We start from the raw sequence: 27,190 nt of genomic DNA, 5'->3' as shown, positions 1-27,190 counted from the left end.
ATGTTTAATGTAATATTTTTTCTAGTGGATCTACATGTACTTTTCTGTCTCCGTGTTCATGTTGTTTTCCAACAACACTTTTTGTGTCCAACACCATCTTGACTGGTAGGTACCCTCTTCAGCCCAAGGAGGAGGATAAACATGAGAGGAGATGAACAGGAGAATAATCACATGAGAATGGAAGAACTGGATTATATATATAAATTGCCTAAACTTTGGGTTTGAGGTATTTATAGAACTGAGGTTTGTACACCATTGTATGTTACATTTATTGTTTTAGTGTAAAAAAATGTGTTACGTATTGTTTGTAAATGTGGTCCCCATCCTCCTCATTTGCCATCTGTATCTGTCATTTGCGACCCCTATTTATTGTACAGCGCTGCGTAATATGTTGACATTATATGAATACTCTTTATTTTTATTATTATTATAATAATAATAATATAATGTATGCTTTCTTTTTATCTCTATTTAATTCTCCAATGGAAACCACAGATCCAGCTTTTCCACTACTTTGACATTTATGACATGGTTTGTTATCCTGCTTAAAATAGCCATTAGAAGAGGGGTACTCTGCAGTCCTAAAGGGGTGGACATGGTCAACAACAATACTAAGGTAGGCTGTGACAAACTCTGTTGGTTCTAATAGGCCCAAAGTGTGCTTAGAAAATATCTTCACACCATTGCATTATACCACCACCAGCCAGAACCACTGATACAGAGTAAGATGGATCCATGTTTTCATTTTGTTAACACCAAATTCTGACCGTACCACCCGAATGTCACAGCAAAAATTATCACTCATCAATTGATCCTTTCTTAGTTAGCTAATATTAGGTATAACTTAAAGCCACAATTTATGCATGCATTGTAGTGAGAGAGGCTGTAATATTTGGTGGCGCACCATGCTAACATGAGAAGGAAACAGACCCTTTGCAGCTATCAAATCCAAGAATAAAAAATATCACACAAGGGTGCTGCAGATTCTCTACAGCCTTCCAAATAAATGTCTACCACATTATAAGGTCCTATTGTGACAAACTCAGGGAGCATTTGCAATACATGTCGCATAGTCATGTCGCACAATAAATGCTTTGGACTGCTCAGTGCTCAGGTTGACTGTCGTGTCTCTAGAGATCTTGGTAATTTACTTGAGGTTGTTATACTTCAGGGAAAACATGTATTCAAATCCCTTGTAAGAACTTTACCTAGCCAGTTAGTTGATACAGATACTGCATGATGTAACAAGAAGTACAGAACCTGTAAATAAAATGTATGATCCTAACGCACGTAGATGGATGTTTATAGGGTGAAATCCAGAAAGTCCATCTAGCTACTGTGACTTTGCCACAACCATTTTGTTAATTGTTGAGGCTAATTAAAATAAATTGAAGGTTTTGGAACACAACAGTAAATGTCAGTGAACAGTGGGTGCTTTTTTAGCACCCTGGACATGTGATGTGAGTGCTCCTAATGCCTTGTGGGAAAAGATATGGGGTACCAAACAAGAAAATTTACACAATAACATGTTGAGGAGTCAGCTTTGGTTCTCATAGTACTTTCTTAAAATAAATGTTGATTGCATCTTCTGTCAGTAGGTATGAATAGCATTATCTGCAGCAGTACAAATAATACTGATAATATTGGCTGTTTTTACCACTAGTTCATTGTTAGCAGTATTTAGGACAGTGTCCACATTCTGTGTCCATTCCTATACCTGTATACACCTTTTGGACCAGAGCTGCTTTTAAATTTCTGCTATGGCCCTTTTGGCAATAACTCCTTATTTTAAATAACAAAGCAATACATATATTGCCTTTGGGATAAACTAGGCTTTCTTTTGGCTATACTGGTTTGCAAAAATATTTTATTTTCTATGTAATCCATAGACAAAAATAAATACAAAAATAGCAAGCCCCTGACCAGACCCAGAGGTTCATTGACCTGATTTCCATAGACAGGAGCAGCTGGGATAGCAGGCCTGTCAAGAGAGGTGATGCTTCTCTCGACTGACCTCCAAAGGGCCTTCAATAGCTTTTCTATTCTGCAAACTGAAAGCAATGGTATTCAGACCACACTTTATTCACACCCTTAAAGGGGTATACCTCATCACCACACATGATTCTGAAAGCTTAGTTTTCCCTCAAGAGTCCCATCAAACAAGGCACCCAATAGTGATAGCTTTTGTTGCCAGACCGCTGTGGCCTTGTATCTGAACCCCTAGCGCTACTATCCAGTCAAATCAAAAACATCAGAGGAACCTTTTGTTGTAAGGTTGCACACAAATGTGCATTATTCATGATGATGTGCTAATGCAGCGGACCCCAACCTGTGGTCCGGGGGGGGGTGCACTGACCAGAGCCGCAGACCACGTCTCCTATATGCATTGCAGGCTCAGAGCGGTAGGTGGGTTGTGTCTCTCGGCTCAGACTTGTGACGGGAGAGTGGGCGGGTTCTGGCATCATGATATCACTTGAGGGAAGTTTCTTCCCCTTTTTATAACATGCGGCACCCCCCGTCTGGTCTGGAGTCCGTAAATTTAGTGATTTGTGATGTCCAAAAGGTTGGGAACCACCAATAATTCTACTAAATTTACTCTATCTTCTTAACACTTTTGTCAGGGCTCTACATGAATAAATCTAAAGCAGTAGTAGTAATTGTCAGCCTCCCGGTTGAACTATTAAAACTTTTGAGAACTTTGAGTTTTGGAACTTGAAAGTAAAGCTGACACCTTTCCATATTTAGGAATCCACCCCTCCCCCCCAACCTATTTTATAAAGACTTCCCTCTAAAACAGCTTCCTAAAGATTTAGACAGATGTTCCTCCTCACTATCTTCATAATTTGGCACAATAGTGACAGTAAAAATAGTTATACTTCCCTATAACTGTTTAGGACTCTGATTCCAGTCATGCAGTTGGCCATAATTCCCCCTTAAAATTGGATCTTAAACTTCATCTGGGGGCATAGGAGACACAGAGTAAACAAAACCACCGCTTTGCTCCAAGACCTTAAGGAGGACTTGGGATCTTGAACTTACTCTGGTATCTCTGGGCAGCTCAAATCAGAGCACCTTACTTTAACCACAGGCCCCAATGGAATGAGATAGAAGCACTGTGTGGTTTCCCAGCATAGAAGCATGTGGGTACCACCAAAGAAGAGGCACAGCATACACAGTCTCACTCTAGCCTTTTTAGTTTCCATATGGGATGGATGCAGGGAAAATAAGGCTCTCTGCTCCCCTCATGCCCTTGCAACTCCTTGCAACTTTATTTTCGGTTCGGACATAGAAGTGATCCTATAACTGGTTACTAAATGTGAACTCCCAGATATGGAACCTTTAGATTTTCCTAAATGATTTCCATTGTTAAATCTAAACTCAGATATAGGACCACACTTGCGAATCCTCATGCAAATTAGTTGAGACAATGAAGAGGCAGATTTTGAAATTACATTTTATCAGCGTCCTTCACTAAACTCCACTACATGACACGGTGGGTGAATGGTCTGAATATAGACTGCGCACTGGAGGACAGTAACACCTTTCCATTTTTCCACAATATCTCCCAACACTTTACAGGTTCATGAAAACTGCAAGACACTGCTGTGCTAGTATCTGGTCATGCACCCTATTGCATACTCCCAAATGTCACCTCTATGCTACAAATGTCACCTCTTGGTCAGAGGGGCACAACAGCCCATGTCTGGTAGTCCTGACAAAAACGTAAGCAGATTTTAGCTATTTACCACTTACACAATTTAGCATTTCAAAACTCCCTCACTACAGTGTTGTTTAAACCAAAATTAAATAAAAACAAAAATAAATATTCTCTTCCACATAAGGCTAGAAGTTTTATGTCTTTAAATCGTTTAAGTCATCAAGTCATAAAAATCATGGACTTTGCATCTACCCATGCGGTTGCAGTTTACAGAGTAGTCATCTGTGTACCTTAGATAGCCCTAACCATAAGCTCTTATACATGGAATCTCAATCGCCCTTCTTGACTTTGTGGTATGTGTCAGGACGGATCCCACCAGACTCTGGACAGGGAGGGGTAATACTTGCGGCTTCAGATGGCAGCGCCTTTTATTTACCTACAGTTGGATTCCTTTATTTAATTCAATTCATCTGTGTTTTGATGGATGCCATACCTATTGTATGATCTGGCAATCTGGTTTGACATCAATGAAATAATCTCACCAATTCAAACATTTTTTGCTGTCCATCATAACTGAGGATAGTTCCAACTTCCAGTCGAGAGATATTTGAGCCACCAATACAAATAATAAAATAATAAAATACTCTTTATTTTATTATTTAGTAAAGTACTCGTCTTTAGTACTTTACTAAAAATTAAAATAATACTTCTTTAAAGTAGTGCTTCTTTAGTAAAGTACTCCTGATGAAGCAGACCAGCCCTGCGAAACGCATCAAGACAATATCTATAGCTCTCAAATAGAAAGTTGGTGATTCAACCATTACAGAGTAGCAGTGCCTTGTTAGAGATAACTTTACATGTCCTTTTGATGGATGGTTTTTGATATATACTCATGTTTTTATATGGAATTGGAGTGTTATTTTAAATTTGTGAATTAAATATGAAATTTTGCTAATCCTTAGTATCTTTAAAGTTCTGCTTGCCTCGTAATCTCTGTACTTTAAATTCAGAGGTTAGGAGTAACTTTTGAATTCTGGTGTAAACAAAGTACCACATCCCAAGTTTACACCAGAATTCAAAAAGTTAGGAGTAACTTTTTGAATTCTGGTGTAAACTTGGGATGTGGTACTTTGTTTCATTACTTTTGACTAGGAGTCTGTATAAATGTTCAACTGACTTTTTGGTAGTCAAGACACCTTGACCACTTTACACCTTGGTTTAAAGATAAATGATCAAATCTGTAAATGAGACTGTAAAAAAAGTATTGAAACTTGCAGGCTTGCTTACTTTTTTTCACTTCAACCCCCAAAAATGGTCCTTATGTAATTCTTATGAATAGAATGTACAAGCAAGAAGCATGTTTTTTCTTCCATGTATTGCCTTTTGGTCTTTGTGTATTTATGATATAATATATATATATATATATATATATATATCTACATATATCTATATATATATATATATATATATATAAAAAGAATATTTGCCTGTGAGTTTCCTATTTATTATTTATTTACTAAACAAACACACCACTTGCCTTTAGTAGGGGATATCAAGAACAGTATGTTTTCCTGATTTAGATGAACTGATATAGTGACATTTAATCCAAAAAACTAAATTGGCACTAAAACCATATTAAACATACCTGTAAACAACTGTTTTTGATATTTAAAAAAAGAAGCACGCATTATTTGACAAAACAACTTTATTTGTTCATGTGATCATAATTATGTCCAAACACAATTATTCATAGTGACTTTATTCATCACAAAGCCCATCCATAAAATACAATTACTTAAAATAATGTACAATGGTATCATTTAGAAGTAAGATGCTTGTTGACAGCAATAACCAGTTTACATTTGTGTGCAAATATAAGAGCAGAGCACAAATGGCTCAATTAAATGTCAGTTATTCCCCAAACAATTAATTGTTGATGATATTGTAATGTAAAAATCTCGGGATATGCTAACCATAAAAATTAGCATTGGAAACAATAAATGTAAAACTCATTCATTAATTCTTGCATCTTTCTTCATAGCTAAAACATATAAAATAAAAATTTGTGTCCTCATTTTACTACCTAATAAAGTTCTTTCCACAACTGAAAATATACGATGGTATGGTAATTTATGCCAAAAAGTTTATGATCTAATTTCAAGCATAAAAATAAAAATTATGCTTCTTGTCCTGAGAACAGTTCAGGAATTGTCACTGATGAACAATACTAGTTGCTTGTTTCTATAGTATTTTTTGATTAGGAACAAGTATGCAAGTTAGAGTAAAGTTGGAGCCCCTGATATACATATTTGTTCAAGGTCAGTGTCAGTGTCAGTGTCCTAAACTATTTAAAACCACACAGTCAGCTTAATAACATTTTAAGAAGATGTCAGCAATGTCAGACTTTCTCTAAACACAGGTTAATCTCTAGGTGAATTGAAAAAGAATACAATTATACTTTAGCATCCCTGCTCAATTCACAGGAAGAACATATAAAAACTAAATCTCAAATATTGGTAAATGTTAGTCATAGCATAGTCAGATGTAGTTTATGACTGTGAAAAAAATATTTTATAAATATGAAATTATATTTACAAAAATTAAATAATTAAAGTGTTATTTGCTTTGTTCCTTGCTCATGCTCATACCTTCCTGATGTCAGTAATACATGCAATGAATGGTAATAAAGATCATTGCTGGTTTATGTGTGGAAGCTACTTTTTATTGTAAGTTTTGTTTCCCCTTTTTTTCTGTAAAATATATTCTCATTTTTTATTTTTTTTTTTCAAAATCAGACCTGAATAAAAGTAAATATCTTAAAAAAGAAAAATGTTTTATTATGTTACAACAACATATTATTTATGCATTTGCAAATAATATAACATGACAAAGGAAAAAAAATTGCAATAAATCACAGCAGCTAATACGAAATGTCATTATTATACCTACATTTAAAATCCCAAATATAAACTATAATGGCTTTAGGTAATTTTTGTTTTGTTTGAATTAAACCTCAGACTTAGCTTTCTGACAATGGATGAATCAGTGCTTTGATAACTTTTTTGGAGTTTGTTAAACTGAAAAGAAATCATGCTAAATATATGAAATGTAGACCAGAAATTACCCTTTTAGCTTGACAGAAGCCTACACAAACGTAACTTAATATTTCATGTTTTGGTAACTAAAAAGGAACAATACTAAAAAGTTTTTTTTACTTTTTTAAGCCCTTAAGATAAGTAACGAAAATAAAATATGTAAAAAATAAAAAACACTATACTTTGTCTTTTAAAGCTGATATGTGGATTATTATACATTACCACTGCTTGCATTGTTATTAAATGTGTATGATATCCTTTAGGTAAACTAAAAAAAAAACAGTTACTGTCTTTAGTCATCAAGTACAACCGTGGATATGGTTGTATTGTTGATCTCACTAGTAATGGAAGCGGATGTTGCTGGTGCACTCTTATCATTAGTTTGGGCTTTACCACCAACAATTTCTTCTGTGTTTCTTTCTGGCTTTATGAGAATGATATACCCTTTGGGGACATAAATACAGCCAAGTAAACCAAAACTTGATGCTAAAATGGCAAAAATTTCAACAGCTACTTTGAATTTTCCACGTGTGCTCAAATAGGCTGGAACAAAAGAAATCCAAACAATAAAGAATACCAGCATTCCAAAGGTGATAAATTTAGCCTCATTAAAGTTGTCAGGAAGTTTTCGAGCTACAAAGGCAGTTATAAAGCAAAGAATGGCTAGGAAGACGTCAAAGCCAAACATAGAGCACAAGAATTCAATTGAACCTTCGTTACACTCAAGGATAATTTTAATGTTTTGAGATTCCATATTTTTGTAAACCCATGGTGGCTTCAGGATTAGATAAGCTGTACATATCCCAACTTCAATAATTAGGCCAGTTATTGCAACTATTCTTTGATAAAGTGGTTTCATGACTATCTGAGAGGTTTTACCACTCTTTTTAGCTTTAGCAGCTCGTTTTGCTAACATTAGAACAATAGTCTTACCAAGTACACTTGAAAGGCATAAAGAAAATCCGAGAGCTAAGGTGGTCTGTCGGGCCATACATGACCATTCCACGGGTTTGCCGACAAATAGGATAGATGTCATGAAGGTACATACCAGTGAGAATTGAATTAAAAAACTCAAACTACGGTCATTGGCCTTGACTAATGCTGTATCCCTATAAATAATATAGATAATGGTAAAAGCGATAACCAAGGAAGCACCAAACACAGCTAAGAATATCAGTGTGATCCCCAAGGCTTCATCTGTATTCAGGAACTCCACTTCCTTCAAAACACACTCATTCTTGAATGAATTGGACCAGAAGTCTGGAAGACATGCTATGCATTCCCTTGCATCTAAAACACAGTAATAAAAATAAAATTAGTATTTCATATACTTTTTTTAATCAGCTGATCAGGTGATATTTCTATCTGTCAATGAGTATGAGTACTAGTAGGAGTTCTCATAGTTAGAATAGACAACAGTTCCTGAAAGTGTTTTGCCATGAGCCCTTTGCAATTCTCTATTTGCCAAAAAAAAATACTGATAGTATGATGGTCTTACTGGTGGGAATGTCTTACCACTCACTGTCCATGGTTGTTCATAGAACTTAGCACAGTACACAACATGTACAGTATTTACTTATTAAACTACCAAAGAATATGTAATTATGTACAGCCATTGTTGTAATTTTAACACTGCTTCCATGCTATGAAACCAGGCAAGTAACATACCTAATACCTGATTGAGCAAAACAGCATTATACATCGCCAGAAAGTGGTAAACCTGAACCAAATAATAGCAGAGTGATCCTAATGACTGTGCAGAGATCTAAATAAGACTGGCTAAACAAAAATGTAAAAATGTAATTGTAGGAAGGAAACGGGACACTATAATGAACCAAGAATCTCTCTCTATAAGTAATAATGATAGTTAAAAGTTTGTCTACAAAAAGGAAGTTCATGCTGGTTGGTGTGTAGTTGGCAACATTAATAACTAGAGGACAATGTAAGTATAAGAGCTCCACACCAAACACCAAAGTGTTGAGGTCAATTTTTGTATCCAATAAATGGTTGAAGGACAGTCTGTCTGTATGTCGATTGTGTTTCCAAGGCTCAGAATCTCCCCCTTTATAAGGCTTTGACCTAAGTAGAACTCAAAAAGTTAGTATTACTTTTTTGTGATTGGAGGTATGCAAGCAAACAGGCATGTATATATCTTCAGGGCCACTCTTTGCATTATATAAAATTTAAATATGACAGCCTAAACATGGTACATGATTGCAGAACGATTACTGCATTTGGGAATAATATTTTATATCCAACTCCAGACAAAAAAAGTTTATTTCCTTTTGAACAATATGAATGTTTAATGTCTTTATCAAGTTTTTTTTATTGATAACTGGTTTTGTGTTGGGACACAAAGTAATAGGAAATCTCTCCAACAAGGATACTAGCAAATACATACAATAGTAAAGGTCAAAAAATCCTGACTACTTTCCCCATTTCTTGTACAGAACCAGGAAATTAGGTAAAATCTCATACTTTTACATAACTAAATTAAATATAGTAGACTGGTTCACTGATACACACAACTAAATTAGGTATTTGGCTTTAAACGTCATTATTTAAAAGCTTTCTCCCCCAAAAAAAAGTTTAACAAAAAGGGTTTAGGCAAAGCAAATTTTGTGTTTTTTTGTTTTAAGTTTAAAGTGTGTTACCTGTTTCATTAGTAATTTCTCCATCCGCACATGGAATACAGTCAAAGCAGCAAACCGGTTCTCCTTGTCTAATGCCCTTCCTGGTGCCAGGAATACAGCTCATGCTACACACAGACAGGGGTGGCTACAGAAATGTGCATAAATGGTATATCAGTTTTATTATTTCTTGGTAATGCATCATTTATGTATAAGTAACAAATATACATACGTAACAAATTAAATCAGTGGCCTACAAATGTTACCAAGATTGAGTTTTAACTTTTCCAATAAAGATTTAACATTTTCCAATAAAGATAAAGAGCTCTATTCTTGTTACATGTGCTTTAGGTCGGGATGTATTATTCTTGTCATAACTTTGTGCGCTGCACAGCATGACTCTAATGCTCCATTATATGTAGGTTAGGTTGTAATTGGCCCACAGAATGGGTGGTAAAGGTACCAGTAAATACTTGGTTTAAAGATTTATTCCAACAGCCAACAGCCAGCAGCGCAAGATACATTCAAGGACGAAAATGCTTTTTTTTTGGGAGGGGGGGGGTGAAGACCCCTTCCACCATTCAGTAGGTGGCACCACTATGATTATATTTCCCATTTAATCAAGCTCAAGACATGTGTCAGTGGCTTGATCTGGATAAGGACAGCTGATTTAGGTGGCATCTCATGTGTATGATGTACTAGGCAGATATTTGTCTGCTTTCCCTCCAAGATTAGCAAGTGCTCAGGGTATACAGAATGCTTTTTCATAGCCACTAATGTGTGGCCACCAGCAGAAGTAGATAATTGGTTGATTAAAAATTTATATTACATTGGAATGGTCAGTTATTTTTACCTGATATTCAGTGGGATCAGATCTAAAGCATGGGGCCACTTTTTAAAATAGAAAATGCCTTTAAAAAGACTTTGGTCTTTGGAGCAGCAAGAAAGTGGGAGGGAGTTCTTAAGTCACTTTTCTAACTTGTTTACTTGAGTGTCAAAGTTGTATTTTAAGCTATTCAGCTCTCTAAACAAAAGGATTTTTTTTTCAACTAAACAGATAGAATAAACAGGTATACATATGAAAAGAGGATTAGAGTTAACAAGCTTGCTGAAAAGTTTGGAGTACAATTTCTATAATTATTCCAATTATAAGTATAATAAAATGTGAGTAGTTTCTATAAACTTCTTTAATGATATAATATATACTACAAAAACAAAACTGTTTTCTGGCAGAATATTTATTTCAAACTTTGTATCACCTACCTGGGAGTTTATTGTATTCCAGAATATTGAGCTGTTGTCTATTCTGAGCTCATTAGATGATTTAGAAGCTAGATATTTATAATGCCCTATTTTTACAAAGGATAGTGACTTATTATCGTGCCACTGCCAGTTTAAAATATCGTAATAGCCATCTACATCTCCCGATTCATCAAACTTTATGCTTTCATTTGTGAAGACCTGGAATATGGTATTCTTCAAATAGTACATAAGCTGCAAAAAAGCAGAAAAGTGAAGGTGAGTGCAGGACGAGGGAATACACCTAACTCAGCTTTTCTTTAGTCATAATTTTCTGGTGTTAACTTTACAGTAAAAATGATAAAAATAACAGGACATCCATGGCCAGTCTACATACGAACTGCATGTTTTCATGCAGGCTAGCTATACATAAATTATCTTTAATTTATTTTCATTTTAGTCGGCTCTTTCAAATAAAATGTCAACTTTTAATTGCTGATCCATCAACCCTATTAACACACACCGCAGGCAATGCACACTTATTTTCATTCAAGCAATGGGCCTGATTTATTAAAGCTTTCCAAGGCTGGAGAGGATACACTTTCATCAGTGAAGCTGGGTGATCCAGCAAACCTGGAATGGATCTGGTCCAGGGCTTAAAACACTTGCCAACAAGTAGCAAGTGGCTTTTAAGAAATCCATTCCAGGTTTGCTGGATCACCAAGCTTTAATGATGAAAATCTATCTTCTTCAGCCTTGGAGAACTTTAATAAATCAGGCTCAATCTCTCAATAGCCTGAATTATTAACGGCCTCCAGGATTGGATCACCGAGCTTCACTGATGAAAGTGTATCTTCTCCAGTCTTGGTATTAAATCAGGCCCAATGAATTGAGATAGGTGTTTGCGCATAAGCTCCAGAATTTGATCAAATAAAAATGGATCAAGCAGTCTCAAACACCATCACCTTCTTGCATAATCAGTGAAAATTTTCTGATCTCACCAATCTTTCGATTCTACAATGAATATCAATCACTTTTGTTTGATCAAATTTAGAAATAAATAGATTTATGGTTGATTCAATAAAACGATCACATTCAGAAATGAAGAAAATGGCTACTGTGATGAGTCATCAAGTTTTACAGGGATTACACAGGGATTACGCTGACGATTAAGACATTGGTACAAGCTTACTTTCAGAGTTCAACTTTTATATTATTTTTATACTTTTATTTGCAGATCAAACAAAAGCTGCAAATGGGTAAAATCCAGCCAACAATTCCAGACATGCTTTCTTAGGGTGTCACAACTTGGACATACTATTTAAAATTACTAGGAAGACTTTAACTTTTATCTCAACTATCACATGTTGTAGGCTGTAGCACAGTGCTAAATAAATCACACATGCAGCATACAATATTTTTTAAAAAATAACATTTTTGCAATCAACTTTTTTAATTTAGTAACATTGTAACTCTTCACATTAGTACACAATAGGTCTGATTTATTCAAGCTTTCCAAGACTGGATGGAGTGAACATGGGAGATCCAGCAAACCTGCATCGGATCTGGTTCAGGATTAAAATCATTTGCTCACTAATAGGAAATGTTTTTTTTTTTTTAATCCATTCCAGGTTTGCTGGATCACCCAGGTTCTTCCATGCTAGTCTATCTTCTCCAATCTTGGGGAGCTTTAATAGATCAAATTTAATAAATCACCCATTCATAATATTTTGAAGTAGTCATCTCCCCACCAGTTTAATACAGTGATATACCTTCAAAGGGTCTTTAGCATCTGTACATAAAAGTCTAGGTCCAAATCTAGTACATATATCTCTCTTTTATTATCTCCATGGACTTTCCAGATATAAATAATGAATCTGGTAATGCCTAAAATAGAATTTGTCGACCTAAAATTTTCTTCAATCAAAGCCTGATTGTTTTAGCAATATAGTAATAGTTGCATTTGTACGCTATGCTATATATTACATCCTTAGTCCTACAGCATTTAAATTAATTATTTATAGTATATAGTTTACAAATCTAGTGTTTTTGCCTCTCTTGATCTGGAAACATTTGCTACATTTTCAACAATAACAATTCCATTACCTCTCTAACTAAACCCGTCCTTCAACTTTTCTTCCTGTTGAACTATATATTTTTTTATTAACTGCCTAAATCTGCTAAAAAAGAGACAACATCTGGTCCGTGCCTAGCTGGGAACTCAATGTTAGGGCTCAAGAGATTCCATCATCAGAATATTTTCACTATTTTCAATTATTCTCTTTTGTCTGCTACAGAATTTCAACATTCAACAAAACCCACAGAGCAAATCCATAGATAATGCAAAGGGTCAAATATCTATTTTATATCTAGCACTCTTCTTTTTCCAAGCTCCCTTGTATGCAACCTTGGGAGGGAAATTTGGGGAGGACCTGGGAGCTAATAGATTGGTGCCAGTTAGCAAGCAATCTCTCGAAAATTTCACCTAACACTGTTAAACAAAATTTAAAGACCTTGTTGACATGGTACTTGGGTCCGGTTAGACTGAATAAATAGCATTCAAGTCCATCTCCTTTATGTTTTAAAAACTGGGGGGAAGTAGGAACCATGTAACATATTTGGTGAATATGCCCAATAAGCCCAGTTTCTGGCCAGAAGAACTTAAATTCATCTCCTCAGTCCTCAACTTCCTGGGCGGTTCATTTCTGTCCAGATTAATTTGTCTAAAAGCAGTACATTGTCTTTCATGAAAATTTATTTTACAGTATAATATAATAGTATTATAAATAATATTTATATTTAGAGAAATTATAAAGTTTGAAACACAAAATCATGTCAAAATAATAAATTAAATAAATAATAATAAAAAAAACTAATAATTAATAAATTTAACATTACATTTTGAGATGATTTTGTGTTTCAAACTTTATTATACTCATACTATTATATTATACTGTAAAATAAATTTTCATGAAAGACAATGTACCGCTTTTAGACATATAAATTCAGTGTATTGCATGCAATACATTTATTTAGTATTGAATGCAATACAAAATAATTTGAAATTCCCCGTTGCACCCCTAGCAGCGGCTGTATGCGCAGACGTCACCAGGAACTCCCGGGGAACGTCTGTACACTCGCCGGGGGACAGATCGAGGAAGAGGACGCTGCCAGAGGATGGGAGGACACTGGAGGATGCCAGGGAATGCCGATGTGACCAGGTTTCTTTTACCCAGAGTCACACTCAGGGTTACTGTTCAGGAGGTTAATATTAACCCACTGGCTAGTCCTGAATGTCCTTGTTTAGCATGGTTGACTCCTCATTCTCCAAACCAACTAAAAAAATGGATCCAGTATATGCTTTTGAAAGCAAGAATTGCTATTGCGATGGCCTGGAAATCTCCTTCTATTGCTTTGTCAGTTTTGAGGGGGAAACTCGACTGGATTATGATCAATGACAAACTTACCTGCATTCTTAAGGACAGACCTGATGCCTTTGCAAATGTGGACTCCATGGCAGACTATCATAGCTCTTAATAATTGATTATAAGAGCGAGGATTGTCCTCTACCTCCCCCCCCTTTTTCCCTTCCTAATCTATTAAATTTTATATGCAAAATTTGTATTTTGTTCCTTTATTCTGATTGTGTTGTCATGTGATCCATTCTATCTTGGTTTGGATCTTATATTCTTCCCTCTTTTATAAAGAATATTGAATTCAAAGAGAGACATGCATGATCTCTTTCCATTTATAATCCTCTTCTCTTGCATTAACTCTTGCCTGTTGAATTCACTCTCTCTATCTTCTAAAATATAAATTCTGTTTCCATAACAAAATCTTAATTTTATACATCAGAAGAATTAACTTGTGTTTTATGGTAATTACTATCATGAAGTAAGGAATATAAAGCTGTTTCCTCAAACATGTGTAATCATTTATCCTCCAATATAGATTTTTTGATCTAAAACAGATACTAATTTTTCCAATCTTTTCTTAGACCATATTAATTAGTTTTCCAATAAAGTCATTAAAACCTCCTGACCAGATTATTATAATATCATAGTATAATTGTATCAAAGTCAAATGATTTTTTATGCACTGATTCTGCATATTAAGGACCCACTCCTTTTCCCATATGGACTGGCTTAAGTGAGTGTTATTGAAGTTCCCATCACCGTACCAATAATGGAGCACTTGCCTTGAAAAAGGAAGGAGTTACTCCCCAACTTTATTCTAGACATTATTAATAAATGTTACATAGTATTCAGGCTTTCCATTGTAAATTACAACCCATACAACCCATTTAAAGCCAAAATTGAACAAAGAAAATTCCTAAGTAAAAAAAGTATTACCTTTTTATATTCCTTTTTATTGCTTATAGCTATGCACCTGATCATACAGACCAAAAAAAGCTTTTCTGGCTTTTAGTTTACTTACTAACCACCTACTTTCTGTAAACTACCAGTCTCACTGCATGTAGATACAAATCTACTGTATCTACTGTAATGCACAGATGTTAAAAATGTAGTCTGGCATTTATTGTTCTTCCTGCTATGGGTATCACATGCTCACTCTTGGCCTGTCCACCTGCTGAATCTTGAGATGAGTGTAAATTAGATGTAGAGTAGTGTGCAAGCACACCTGACCCATAAAATAGTTATTTTGTCTACCACTTCCACATCATTTAGATATTTCATTGACTGATCTAAATTTGCCAGAACCAGCACAAAATCTAGAAATGTACACAAAAGTTCAATGATTGGCTCACAAGAAGGGAAAAAAGGATGTCCATGTCAATCTACATCCTTTTATTTACTGAAGAGAAGATTCAACTGGTATTATTGATTACTGCACTTTTTCTCTATGCTCTTTGCGTAAATCTGCATTAAGGGTTCCTTCCTGGGTATGTCAAACATTGGGTCTGATTTAATAAAGCTCCCCATGACTGGACAAGATAGATTGTCATGGTAAAACATGGGTGATCCAGCAACCCTGGAACTGGATTGAAAACATTTTACAACTAATAGCAAATAATTTTTAGGAAATCCATTCCACAAATTTAATGGATCACTCAGGTTCTTCCATGATAGTTTATATTCACCAGTCTTGGAGAGCTTTTATTAATCAGGTGCATTGTGTACAAGAATCTGTCCATATGTGTCTTAAGATTTTTCGGTGTGTAAATATGTCCAACTCCAAATATCTAGGTCCGGTATCAAGGCATGTAGTACTAGTGAAGACTGATCAAATACATAAATGAACCAGAATATAGTTTGGTTAAGGTATATCTTATAAACTAAAACAATGTTATTCTTAATTTTGAACAGAAAATGGATTGGTCAAAACCCCTATCAGATTTTTGTGTGTCTGTTCCAATAGCAGAGTTTTGCCATTTTTTCTTTATTAATAAATAACATTATTTTTAAAGAAACAACACGAAGAATGCTCAAACTTGCTCAAAAGTGAAAGAAATGGCCTTCTAGAATATTAGCTGTCAAGAGATCAGGTGTCCCTATTGGAAGATCTTCCTCTATTTCTGTACTGGTGACAATGAACATATTTTTCAATTTTCCCTCACTTTCATTCCCCATAAGAAGAGACCCTAGGGACAAAAGGAAGTGTAGAACTTCCCTAGGGTGGACAGAGGCAGCAATAAAAACTATACAGGGGATTCAACCTCTTGCACTGCTCTGTGCAAAACAAATAAAAAGTTTTAGCTTTAGATACACTTTAATGCATACCTTATCAACAGCTTTTGACATTGTCCTAGCCTGCAGGATAAAGGTGCCTAAGGTATACCAAAGTTTGGCTGTAGAGGTGCAATATCTAGTTACTGAGTGCCAGAAATGTAGTTTTTGTGGTGTAATAAGTAATCATTATAACTAAGGAAGGAGTTGTCAAGGTTAAAAATTTAAATAGTTGTAAAGTGTAAAGGCAAGTTTTTTTAAACTTTTTTTATTGCATCTTTGTTTTTGCCTGAAAACATTGTCATTTAGACAGAAAGCGAGGATAAATTTACCATTTAGAGTTGTCATCAGAGCAACAGCTATGGAAAACCTAAACATTTAAAAGGAAGAAAATTAGAGAAAAGTGGAGAATTTGCCAGTAGTCATTTTAGTAACCCTGTAAGATTTAAAAATCTGGCCAACATTTTTCAGAGTATTTAGGCTTCCTTATACCATAGCTGCCACCATTTGTATCTCTTGCAGAGGTGATAGTATTACATAAATGATGACATGTTTAAATGATGAAACATTTAACATATTATAGATTCCATTCTTCCAAAATTTCCTATTAAAATTTCTATATAACACTTACCTGCCACGGCTCAAAATCAAGCAAACTTGCACATTCATTACCAGGAAAAGGCCCTCTCCCTTTCACACATGCATCTAAATCGTGGAGAGCATGAGCAATAGTGTACACAGATTTATAGACACTGTATGTGATTCGAAGTTCAGATACATCTTTATAAGTGTTTTGAATATCAGACAGTTTTTCTTTTCCGGTGCAAAGCCTTGGAGAAATATTTCTTTTTCGACCTGCAACAATTGCTTCTATTGTGATGTTGGTATAAAATGCTGCTCTCTGGGTGGGCCAGGTACAGTTAAAAGCTTCTTCCCAAAACTCATAGACCAGGTCATCAGTGCCAGTGCCATGCTCTGGGTGTATGTCCATAAGGAACTCTTCAAACCCTTTTATTTCTGCTCTACGGATGGCAAAGCCAATGGTTCCTCCAAGGAAGGAGAAATACTGTGGCTTAGCTATCAGAGCTGATGTAGTCCAGGCCTCACTAGCAATATATGTTTTTCCAGTGACATTGGATTCTGCCAGGGCTTCCATTAATGGACTAAGATCGATGTCTGAAGAAAATATGACAATGACATTGGCTGTTGATTGACGTATTGCTTTCACAATACCATCTATTGCCTCTTTGCTGTAAATCCTTGGAATTGTTTCAGAGAAAGCAATGCACACACCATTTTTTTCTACCTCTTCTTTAAAAACTTTGATACCATATTTTCCATAGTCGTCATCTGCTGCTATAGTTCCTACCCATGTCCATCCAAAATATGTGACTAGATCAGCAAAGCCTTTGGACTGTGCTACATCACTAGGTATAGTGCGTAGAAAGGATGGAAACTGAAATTTGTCACTGAGCACAGAGCAGGAGGAAGCATATCCCACCTATAAAATATAATGGAAAATGCTTAGTTTTGCATCATGGTCCAAGCATGCTATGTACACACAAAAGACAGATGCAGAAATGCAGGTTTGTACAAATCTTTGCATTGCAACAAAGACTTTTTAAATACTAGATGAGACAAAGACACTTTACAGCCAGACGCAATAAATCATGCACATGCAAACTTGGTTACCCCTAAAAGTTGCCCTGCAAGTCCTCTAGGGCTATGCAAGGCACAGAATTCTTCCTTCTAAGGCAAAGTGTAACTAATCTGCACATCAGCAACATATGCATCCTTTTATATTATAAATAGTATGATCTCATATTAGTGCAGTTTATCAGTACATCAGAAATAGACCAAAGGCTACAGCTTGGATCAATTTTGTTTAGGCAACAATTTATCAGAAAGCTATTGTTTTGCTATGTGTTTTTTGTATTCAATTATTCTGCTCAATATACTGCATCCTTTGCTGATTTTAAATATTCACATATGACTGTCTTTTCCCATGCTTATGATGTCTCCTAATTTGTATTTCTATTGACTGTCCACTCTCAGTCAGTCTACTTCTAAAATTAAAACTGACTTCTGCAGCCACATGCAATCTGTCTTATATTAAAACTAAAAGAATTAGATCATAAAGACATTGATGATTTTACCTGTGGGAAATAGTACAACCCCAGTATTCTGGCTGTAGCAATGGATAATGCAGATCCTCCTGCTCCAATAACAGCGGCCAAGGGAGCTCCGGCACTACATCTGAAGTTTGGATGGGTTTCATTCTGACCAGTAAGAAATGATAAAGTGGCTTCCACTGATTTGGATATCGTAAAACATGTGTCAAATATTTGGTAACCCAGTGATATTTTAGGTAGAATGTCCTGGCGTTTATTAATTTCATCTATTGCAAACATCATGGCTCGAGTCCATCGCAAAGCTCGGAAGTTAAAGCTGTCAAGGAAAGAAAGTCACACTTACAAAATAAATAATAGATTTTCATTAAAGTTTGACTTAACCTAGAACAGAAATGAAAAGAGCAGCGGTGAAGCACACAATGCAACACTCATACAAATCAGATCAGATTTGATATAATCAACTAAACTTGCCATAAACTAGTCAACGGATGTATAACTAGGTTAAAAAAAAAGATATTGACCATTGACCCGATCTGTACCCATAGACCAGCAAAGCCATCATTCAGCAGCTCCTCACTGTTTACATTCCCATTTGTTGGTGGTTTTTGGGGCGTGCACAGAATAATTTGATTTTGCCTTTTTTTAAGTATGAACACCACGTGCTTTCCTATTTAGTCTTCAGGTGATCTATGTATGGTAGTCAGTTTGCACAAATGCCTTTGTTATATGAAATAATAATAATTTGTATTTTAAATAATAAGGTCAAAGAAAAAAACTGTCTATTTAAAATAAATTGCCACTAGCAATTAAATTATACCTTTAAAACCTGTTTTAAACTACAGCAGTATTTTAAAAGTCACTTGTCATGGGTCATCTGAGCATGTGTTCCTCCTAAATAATTCCAGTACTGGCACTTTAAAGGCAAGTCTTTAGCCTGGTTGACAACACCTTGTCTAGTTTGATAAAAATTATGACATCGAGTGTGGGCCCGAATTCCTTCAATGATCTGAATGCTTTGGAGGATAAACATGCGGACATGTCCTGATATCATGGTTTAACATGGTGGCTCTCTTTATTGCTTTATTTGGTTCTGGTTCTAATCTTAAGGGGCATTAGGTTATGGTTTATCATTTTGGATTGAAGAGAGTGCAGCAACACAGAAAGCAATGAGAATCTGACCATGGTTCTAGCCCCTCCACAATCAATCCAAAACAACAAAAAACAAGCTATTCCAAGCAAGTGAAAACATTCATTGAGCTATTAATTTTGTACAGCAACTTTGCCAAAGACCGTTGCACAAATGACATTATGGAGGTTCAGCATAAGGGCAGTTGGGGAATTCTTCTTGAAGCCTGACCATTACATTCAGGTTTTCAATGAATATTTAATTGGTGGGTATGATAATTCGCCTATTTCAGACATTTTTACATAAAAATGTCTGTATGTGAGAAGCAACAGTGTCCCAGCATCACCAACTGCTATTCACTAAATTACATACAAAATGGAATGAGGTGGACTGGTACAAATAAATAAATACCCACGCACTTGGTCCCCTTCTTACTGCAAGGGTTACCTACTTGCTTTGCTTACAGGATAATAAATAGGTGATATCCTTACTCTATTCCATGCTCTAGCAAGCTTTCTCCTCTTTATGCAATTCGCTCCCACTAACGACTTCTTAGCTGCCCAACCGGTAATGGCTACCTGACATCATCCGGCACAATTCAGGGGCAGAAGTCTGAATTATATGGGAGGATTTTCAGGGTCTTCCCACATTGCAGAGCATGTGAAAATTTGAGCCCTGGCTGCCAGGAAAGAAAAATAAAATAGAGAATTTTATCAGCTAATTCATTGTCCCCTAGGCAAAGCAAACAGCTACCTGAAAGAGAAATTCTATCGAACATTTAAAACTTGTAAAAGTATTTCCTAATAGCAGACTACACCATGTTATTACACATTTCAGTCAGAACACAATAACTACATTCAGGGTGCCTAAGTGGTTATTTAAGGAAACTTATCAGACAGCAGAATGGCAATTGGCCATACAGGAAATGGCAGCATTAGTTTGACCAGGACATATTCAAACTAACTTTGAGATGAAACCTACAAGTTTGAGGTTTATGTACATGTAAAGAAATTTTTAAAAACCATAATGCACTGTATGTCCTAAGCTAAGGCCAGCAGACCTAGAAGGGCCAATATGGGGCCCTGTATATGTCTGCCCCCTTACTATAAAAGGGAAGTGCCATAACAGAACAGCCATAGGATCAGTGAATTAGACGTTGCAGGGAAGGCACAAAGAAACTCTATAGGAAAATATGGGATCAGTTAGGAAACTGTAGTTTTATTCTGATTGCTGTCTTCTTTTTTTGTTAGTATTGTTGTTAGCATTTCACCTTGTGATTGATTTGGCAGTAGTCATATGTAACTGCTTTCTCATCCATAGCAACGTTGTTTTTTTGTTTACTTGCCTTTAAAAAATAATTCACTTTTTTGGGATGGGATTTTGGATTTATTTATTATGGATTTTAATTATTTTGGAAGTGTATTGGTTTTCATTTTTTTGTTGACTTCTGTTATGTTAGGTTTGTGTTTTTATTTTTTATTTATTTATTGCATTTATTTGCTTCCCTTTTAAAAAAAGATGTGGGCTTTCAGGGTTTTGACTTATTTTGTGTTTTTTTCACATGGTACAGCAGCATAATATTTCACCATATGAGAACAAGGAAAAAGCAAGTGCAAGAACCACCTTACTTTATATTATTCACATTCACTGAACCCTTATCCTGACAGATAGAGTAAATGTAGACATGTGCCAGTTAGACTAATAAAATTGTGCTTCTGACCACAGAGTTTGATCAGGGAGAACAAAGACAGTGTAATGAATTACTGGCTAATTTCACTTAAAGCAGGCAAAGGCACCTAAAAAAGTATTTTTAAACTGAAATAAATCAGATTGGGGTACTGCTGTATGTAAGCCAACTTAGGTGTAGAGTAAAAAAAAAAATTTCACCGACAAATATATTCTGCCCGGTACATTCCTGTTGAGAATGTCCATAAAAATCATACTGTTTCTTAGCACCACATAAAGTTTTAGGGAAGTTGCTTTTATGTTTTTATAAACTTTGTGTATTTATAATGTTGTCCTCAAAACAACATGGAAAAAAAACTGTTCTACTTTTTGCATTGTTTCCCCATGACAGTTTCCAACTTAGCAGCAATAGAATATACTGCTTAGTGTGGGGAATGAGTTTTAAACAAGATTGGCCAAACCATTGTCGAACTGAACCTATTTCGACCCAGAAGTGACATTTGATTCTGTTGCCACTTTTGGACATAAGAGTTGCAAATTAACATAAAAAGTCATCCTCAGCTCACAAACTTTATATTGATAGTGTTTTTCTGACCCATTAGCATATATATTACCAGTATACTTGTTTCTGTGGCAGGAAAAAGAAAAACTCATTAATCGGGGAGCCTCATCATAATGTAACTTTATATTCGAAGACTGTCTTCCTAAATTAATTTAAAAGTTTGTGGAGGGCACTTTTAACTAACCATACTGCTAATTGTAAAGCAGTGGTTTGTATTGTCACAGTGCAATAAGAGGTAGTTGTAAAGTAAAACTAGATTTTTTGAAACGATTTCCAAAAAATGAATTGCTTGAGAAAGCTACATAAAGTTTAAATTTAACTTTACTTGTAGCAAACAGATTTAAAGCAGAAAAAACAGGTTGGCGTGGGTGGGTTTGTGCCATAACTAGCAGTATATAAATATAGAATACTTGACGATTATGGCACACGGCTACCTTTCTCTCAGTGCCCTAGAACAATGACAGGTTCAGTATTCTGTCACCACTGCATGCCCCGGAGCTTCCATCTTCTCCGCCAACTCCCCAGGTCCACCATGATCCTCCTTAGCCATTGGGGGTGTGCAGCAGTAACATCTCCAACTTCTAGGTCTATTCTTAGACCCATTATCTTATCCAGTGCTGAGATTATAGCTGGGCTCTACACTGAATGGTGCTTGTGCCGTTCAGTGAAAACACAGAATAAAAAACCTCCAGGGGAAGGAGAAATTATTTTTTGGCAAACAAGACAGTTTGGCCCAGGCTCCATTTTAGCCCAGGCCTGAGACTTGCATAGCTCCTTTTCTACCTCTGCAGGTACGGACCCCCAAGCCAATAAAAATGATAAATCACAGACTTTGTATTTTGGATAGTGGACTGAGAGCTATGGAAATCATTACTGCCCATACCTAGGGGCGGTCCAAGGGCATGTTTGCTAGAAGAACAAAATATTGGGTCTAGTATGTACTAACACTTATTAACTAATAATAGCACAGTGCCCGGAATTTGTGTAATTGATGCCACTAATGTACAAACACTAATGTGTCGCAATTAATCATGGGCAATAACAGGCATTGCTGAAATATTGCCCTTGTGTGCCAAGTCTTAGTAAATATATATATTTTTTTAAGCTCTTTTGCTTTTCTAAATTGCAAATTAGCGCATAGTTGCTTTAAAGCTCAGCTAAAGTTTTTTTTTAAACTAACTAAATATATTCCAGGTTTCCACCAGGTTAACTCTTAGAAACAGTGGACTCTCTACAGAGGTCTACTAACTACTACATCAGACCTATAACTTGTAATCAAGATGAAAATTCTGACTGTGCAGAGGGTTTGTTGGAATTCTGCAAAAAAGATAACTGCTTTCTCACAAAGAGCAAAGGTTCTTCTCTGCAGCATGGTGTGAATTGTGAACAGACTTTTCTACTGTACCTGCATAAGGAGGACCTTGTGCACCCTTTGTTTTGATGGAAATGAAACATATTTACCTGATTTAAATTTCGAGTTTAATTGAGATTTAACCTGAAGCTAAAAACCCTGGCAAAAGTACCGTACTTATACATTAGAACCAAATAAAAACACTTGTAAGACTTCGGCCTAGTAAGTAAGAAAAAGAAAGTTTTCATAAAGATGTGAATATTTTAGGATAAATAAAATTTGGTGGAGATGATATCATTTGTATAATTATCATATAGTTTACAGTCCTTCCAACTGTAAGGCTAAAAGAATACAGGGGGATTCTTATAAACAAGGATGAGGGAAGTAGATCATCTCACTATAATTGAGGGTTGGGTTACATAATTATAAATTGCAGCTTGCAGGCTTAACTCTCACCTGAATATTACAGCTGTCATAACTCTATATATCGATGTTACTGAAAAAAATCGTCCAATGTTATTGCAACTCGTTGATTTTTTAAAATACAGTAAGATGGGGTTATACTAAACATTATATTATTCCCATTTTCTAAATGAGTATATGAGGTGTTATCTAAAAACAATGCAAAGGACTATGTTTACTTTCAAGTAATAGGGTGCCATGCACCTTATCAGAAAGGAATCCACACAAAAAGCATTGTTTAGATGTTCAACACATCCCATCTTACACAATGAACATCAGTGTATCATTTTACTGATAAATTTAGAAGGATCACATTTGTAATGTGCACATACATCTACAAGCTCTTGGGAGCACGCAAGTATTGCTTTGAGATGTCCCTTTCCTTGTTCATTTTGTAAATCAGGGTTAATGGGTCTGATTTATTAAAGCTGACCCTGGGTGATCCAAAAAAAAAAAAAAGGTTTGAAAACATTTGCTAAAAATCCATTTCAGGTTTGCTGGATCACCCAGGATAACTAATAAAAGCTTATCCTCCCCAGCCTTGGAGGGCTTTAATAAATCTGACCCAATATCTTTATTAACAAACTGTTCAGTGCCCTAAATTTAAATGTGAAGCCTAATCTGTTTAGATTTTGAAACCCACCATAACCCCTTTACCCTCTCATCAATTTAATAAAAATGTGCATTTACTTTGGATACCTTATTTTAGACCCAGTGATATCATCACCAGGTCTCTGTGCTTCTCAATGAAATTCAAGCATATTGTGACTGGTGGGAGGGAATGACAGGATGCTGTACATAGCTTCCTGAAAAAGACAGCACCTGGCCTCCGCTTTCCACACTCAGACCTGATGAATTCAGTGGGTTCTTGGAAAGAGTTCTAAATATTAAAATGTTTAAATGAGTGGGTGCCAGACTGAGAAAGTGGCATTTCTAGGTAGGCTGCATTTGCAAGCAAATTGGATGATGATTACTTGTGATACTTAGCCTCTATGTTTGAAAAAATAAAATCCAATAATAAAGGTTGGGAAGGAAAGTGTTAGATGATCCTGGGTGTTCTCTAGTCTGAAAATGAGGTGGGCTCTATCTGACTAGATGCAGATTTTAATGAACACTGTGAGAACTTACATTAAGCAGGAAGTTCAGTTTAGGAATATGAGCCTTTACAACTGTGCAAGACCCAAAGCAAGGATACATTTTGGCATTGTAGGCCTGACAATGACATTAAATCTAAACTTCTTGAGCTCAGTTGAGTATTTTATTTTCAGTAGCTATAAATGATAAAATTGCAGAATGTGCACTTTGCAACCCCCATAGAACAGCCTTTCTGAACCCTTTTAACATGGGTAAACCCCTGCTACATTTACTATATCCACAGGTCACAGCACATTAGCCTGGTGGTCAGTGGGAAGAATTCCTATTACATTGATGGCCAGTGGGAAGAATGTCACTCTTACAGATAGGCATAAGGAAGGTGTCAAAAGTAACTGACCCAAGAGGCACAAACTGCTCATTGCTCAAGGAACCCCCAGCAATCTCTGGAGGGACCCTAGGAAACCACAGAACCTTGGTTAAGCAACATTGCCTTAGTATAGGTGCAGAAGTCCCCAAAGGCTCTGTTTAGCCCTTTACATATGGGAAATGGAAAACTTCACAGTTTGACATGATGACCATTGCCCTGTGCTGTCAGGCATGTTTATATAAATATATATATATATATATATATATGTGTGTTTAAAATACAATATGACAATCAACGGATACACATGGAAATGTTCTATAGCAAAATAATCTCGAAAAACCCGATTTCCTAAAAATGTCAAATTGACTTGTGGAATGGTGTAGGATGTTTAGAGAAGGTAAATGCTCATTTCTCATTACTACCTATTCACAATAAGAAACAATTTACCATAATACTGCCATAGAAATTGAATGCTTGAATAGACCTATTCTTTCTATCCAAAAATATGAACCAAGTACTATTATAACCATTGTGTGTAGCCCTTAGTAGGTACATAGTTTGCTATCTATGTCAGTGGCATTTCTTAGCATTCATTTATTATTAATATAATAGTATCCAAGCAGAAGCTGACTTTTTAGAGCAAAATAGGATGTATGTTTGTGATACAGAAAATGACTACTATTGTTCTGAATAGTAATGCATAAAAATATAGTTTTGTGAAAATGTATCAACACTATACTCTGAAATGTGCAGAATTCCACAGTATAGTCTTAGGACATTTTAAAACTACTCATCCAAGCTGATAAAAAAGACTAATTAAAAAGTTAATTCCATAGCAAGCAAACAGGCTGAACTGATCCATCAGCCCATAGAGCACTATAGGTTAACTCACTGTATCTATGCTCTTCACAGATTTACAAAACAAGCCTAAGGATACATAAGCAATACCTACAAGATATGGCATGTCTAATTTAAAAAAAAGAAGAAACCAATCATTCTACAATGATTAAAACAGCATAATATTCAGGCTCAACAATTCCACATCTAGATGCAATACCGGATAGCTGGTTGCAATACTAGAATGTTGTACCATGTTAGCTGGAAGGCTAGAAATGAAGTAATTTATTGGCTAAGTCATTACATATTATCATTATAACCTTCTCATTCATCTTGCATCAAGATCAGCATAACTGAACTCACCCTTCACATTTTGGAGACTTGGGCTCCTCCATATCAGTGTCATTACTCAGTATGGTCCTGAAGTGAAAGGGGAACAGTCCTCCAATGATCAGTTCATGGTCTTTAGATTCTACAAATCCATGTAGATCAAACTTTCCAATCAATCTGCACTCCTGAGCCTGCACATGGAAGTGGTCCTCTAGACAGATGATCAAAGTGACAAGTATACAGAACATCTTGATGTCCTTTAGAATGAACATTTTGGTGTTTGTGATGACAAGCACCAATGCAGCCAATGTCAGATATGATCAGTTCAGGTCAGTGGCTAGCTTTAGAGGCTTCTTTTCAGTTATTGACCTGTGAAGGTGTAGGACAATCCAGGGGAGGTTTCCAGATGCTGCTTCACACATAACATGTTGCATTTGTCAGTCTGGAGAGGAAAGCTTTGCTGTCAGCAACTAGTGATACTGCTTCCTTACCTGTAATAATATTAAATAGCCCTGTGAGTATCCCTAGAGGACCCTACAGCTGTCATGATTGGAGGTTGTTCATGTACACCTGGCACAAGACACGAAAAGGAAGTCTTATGCCAGGTGTACGTAACTACAGCACAGCACTGTACTTAATGCTGAAACTTGTAGTTCCTCTACAGTAGATAGGTCAAATTTTCCTAGAGAATAGAAATTACAGTAGTATTTGTTCTTTTGAATTTATCTGCAGCCCTAAATAAAATGTAATTTAATGATTAACCCTATTAGTATACAAAGTAATTTATATACATTTTACAAGATATACATTTTACAAAGAATGGGGACATTTTATTATTTTACTATTTAAAAGTGTGTGCAAGACGGTGTGTGTCTGTGTGCACTTAAGTGTGCTTATGACTACAAGTATATTTTCCATTTTATACCCTTTTTT

The 27,190-nt window shown here is 35.7% G+C and overlaps 1 protein-coding gene across 1 annotated transcript; it reads right to left on the bottom strand.

The window, feature by feature from the left end:
- Nucleotides 1-7,045: 7,045 nt before the first annotated feature.
- On the bottom strand, nucleotides 7,046-26,529 carry LOC140329748 (vomeronasal type-2 receptor 1-like). The gene is made up of 6 exons (XM_072410140.1): nucleotides 26,291-26,529; nucleotides 18,466-18,757; nucleotides 16,941-17,810; nucleotides 10,647-10,877; nucleotides 9,408-9,531; nucleotides 7,046-8,043 (listed from the first exon to the last, which is right to left on the bottom strand). Exons 1-6 carry the CDS (start codon nucleotides 26,527-26,529, stop codon nucleotides 7,046-7,048), a joined length of 2,754 nt encoding a protein of 917 aa, XP_072266241.1.
- Nucleotides 26,530-27,190: the final 661 nt, after the last annotated feature.

Source organism: Pyxicephalus adspersus, chromosome 4, assembly GCF_032062135.1.
Source record: "Pyxicephalus adspersus chromosome 4, UCB_Pads_2.0, whole genome shotgun sequence".
In the NCBI taxonomy this organism is placed as follows: Eukaryota; Metazoa; Chordata; class Amphibia; order Anura; family Pyxicephalidae; genus Pyxicephalus; species Pyxicephalus adspersus.
The sequence above is the reverse complement of the archived record's forward strand: the minus strand, read 5'-3'. Positions and strand labels throughout refer to the sequence as shown.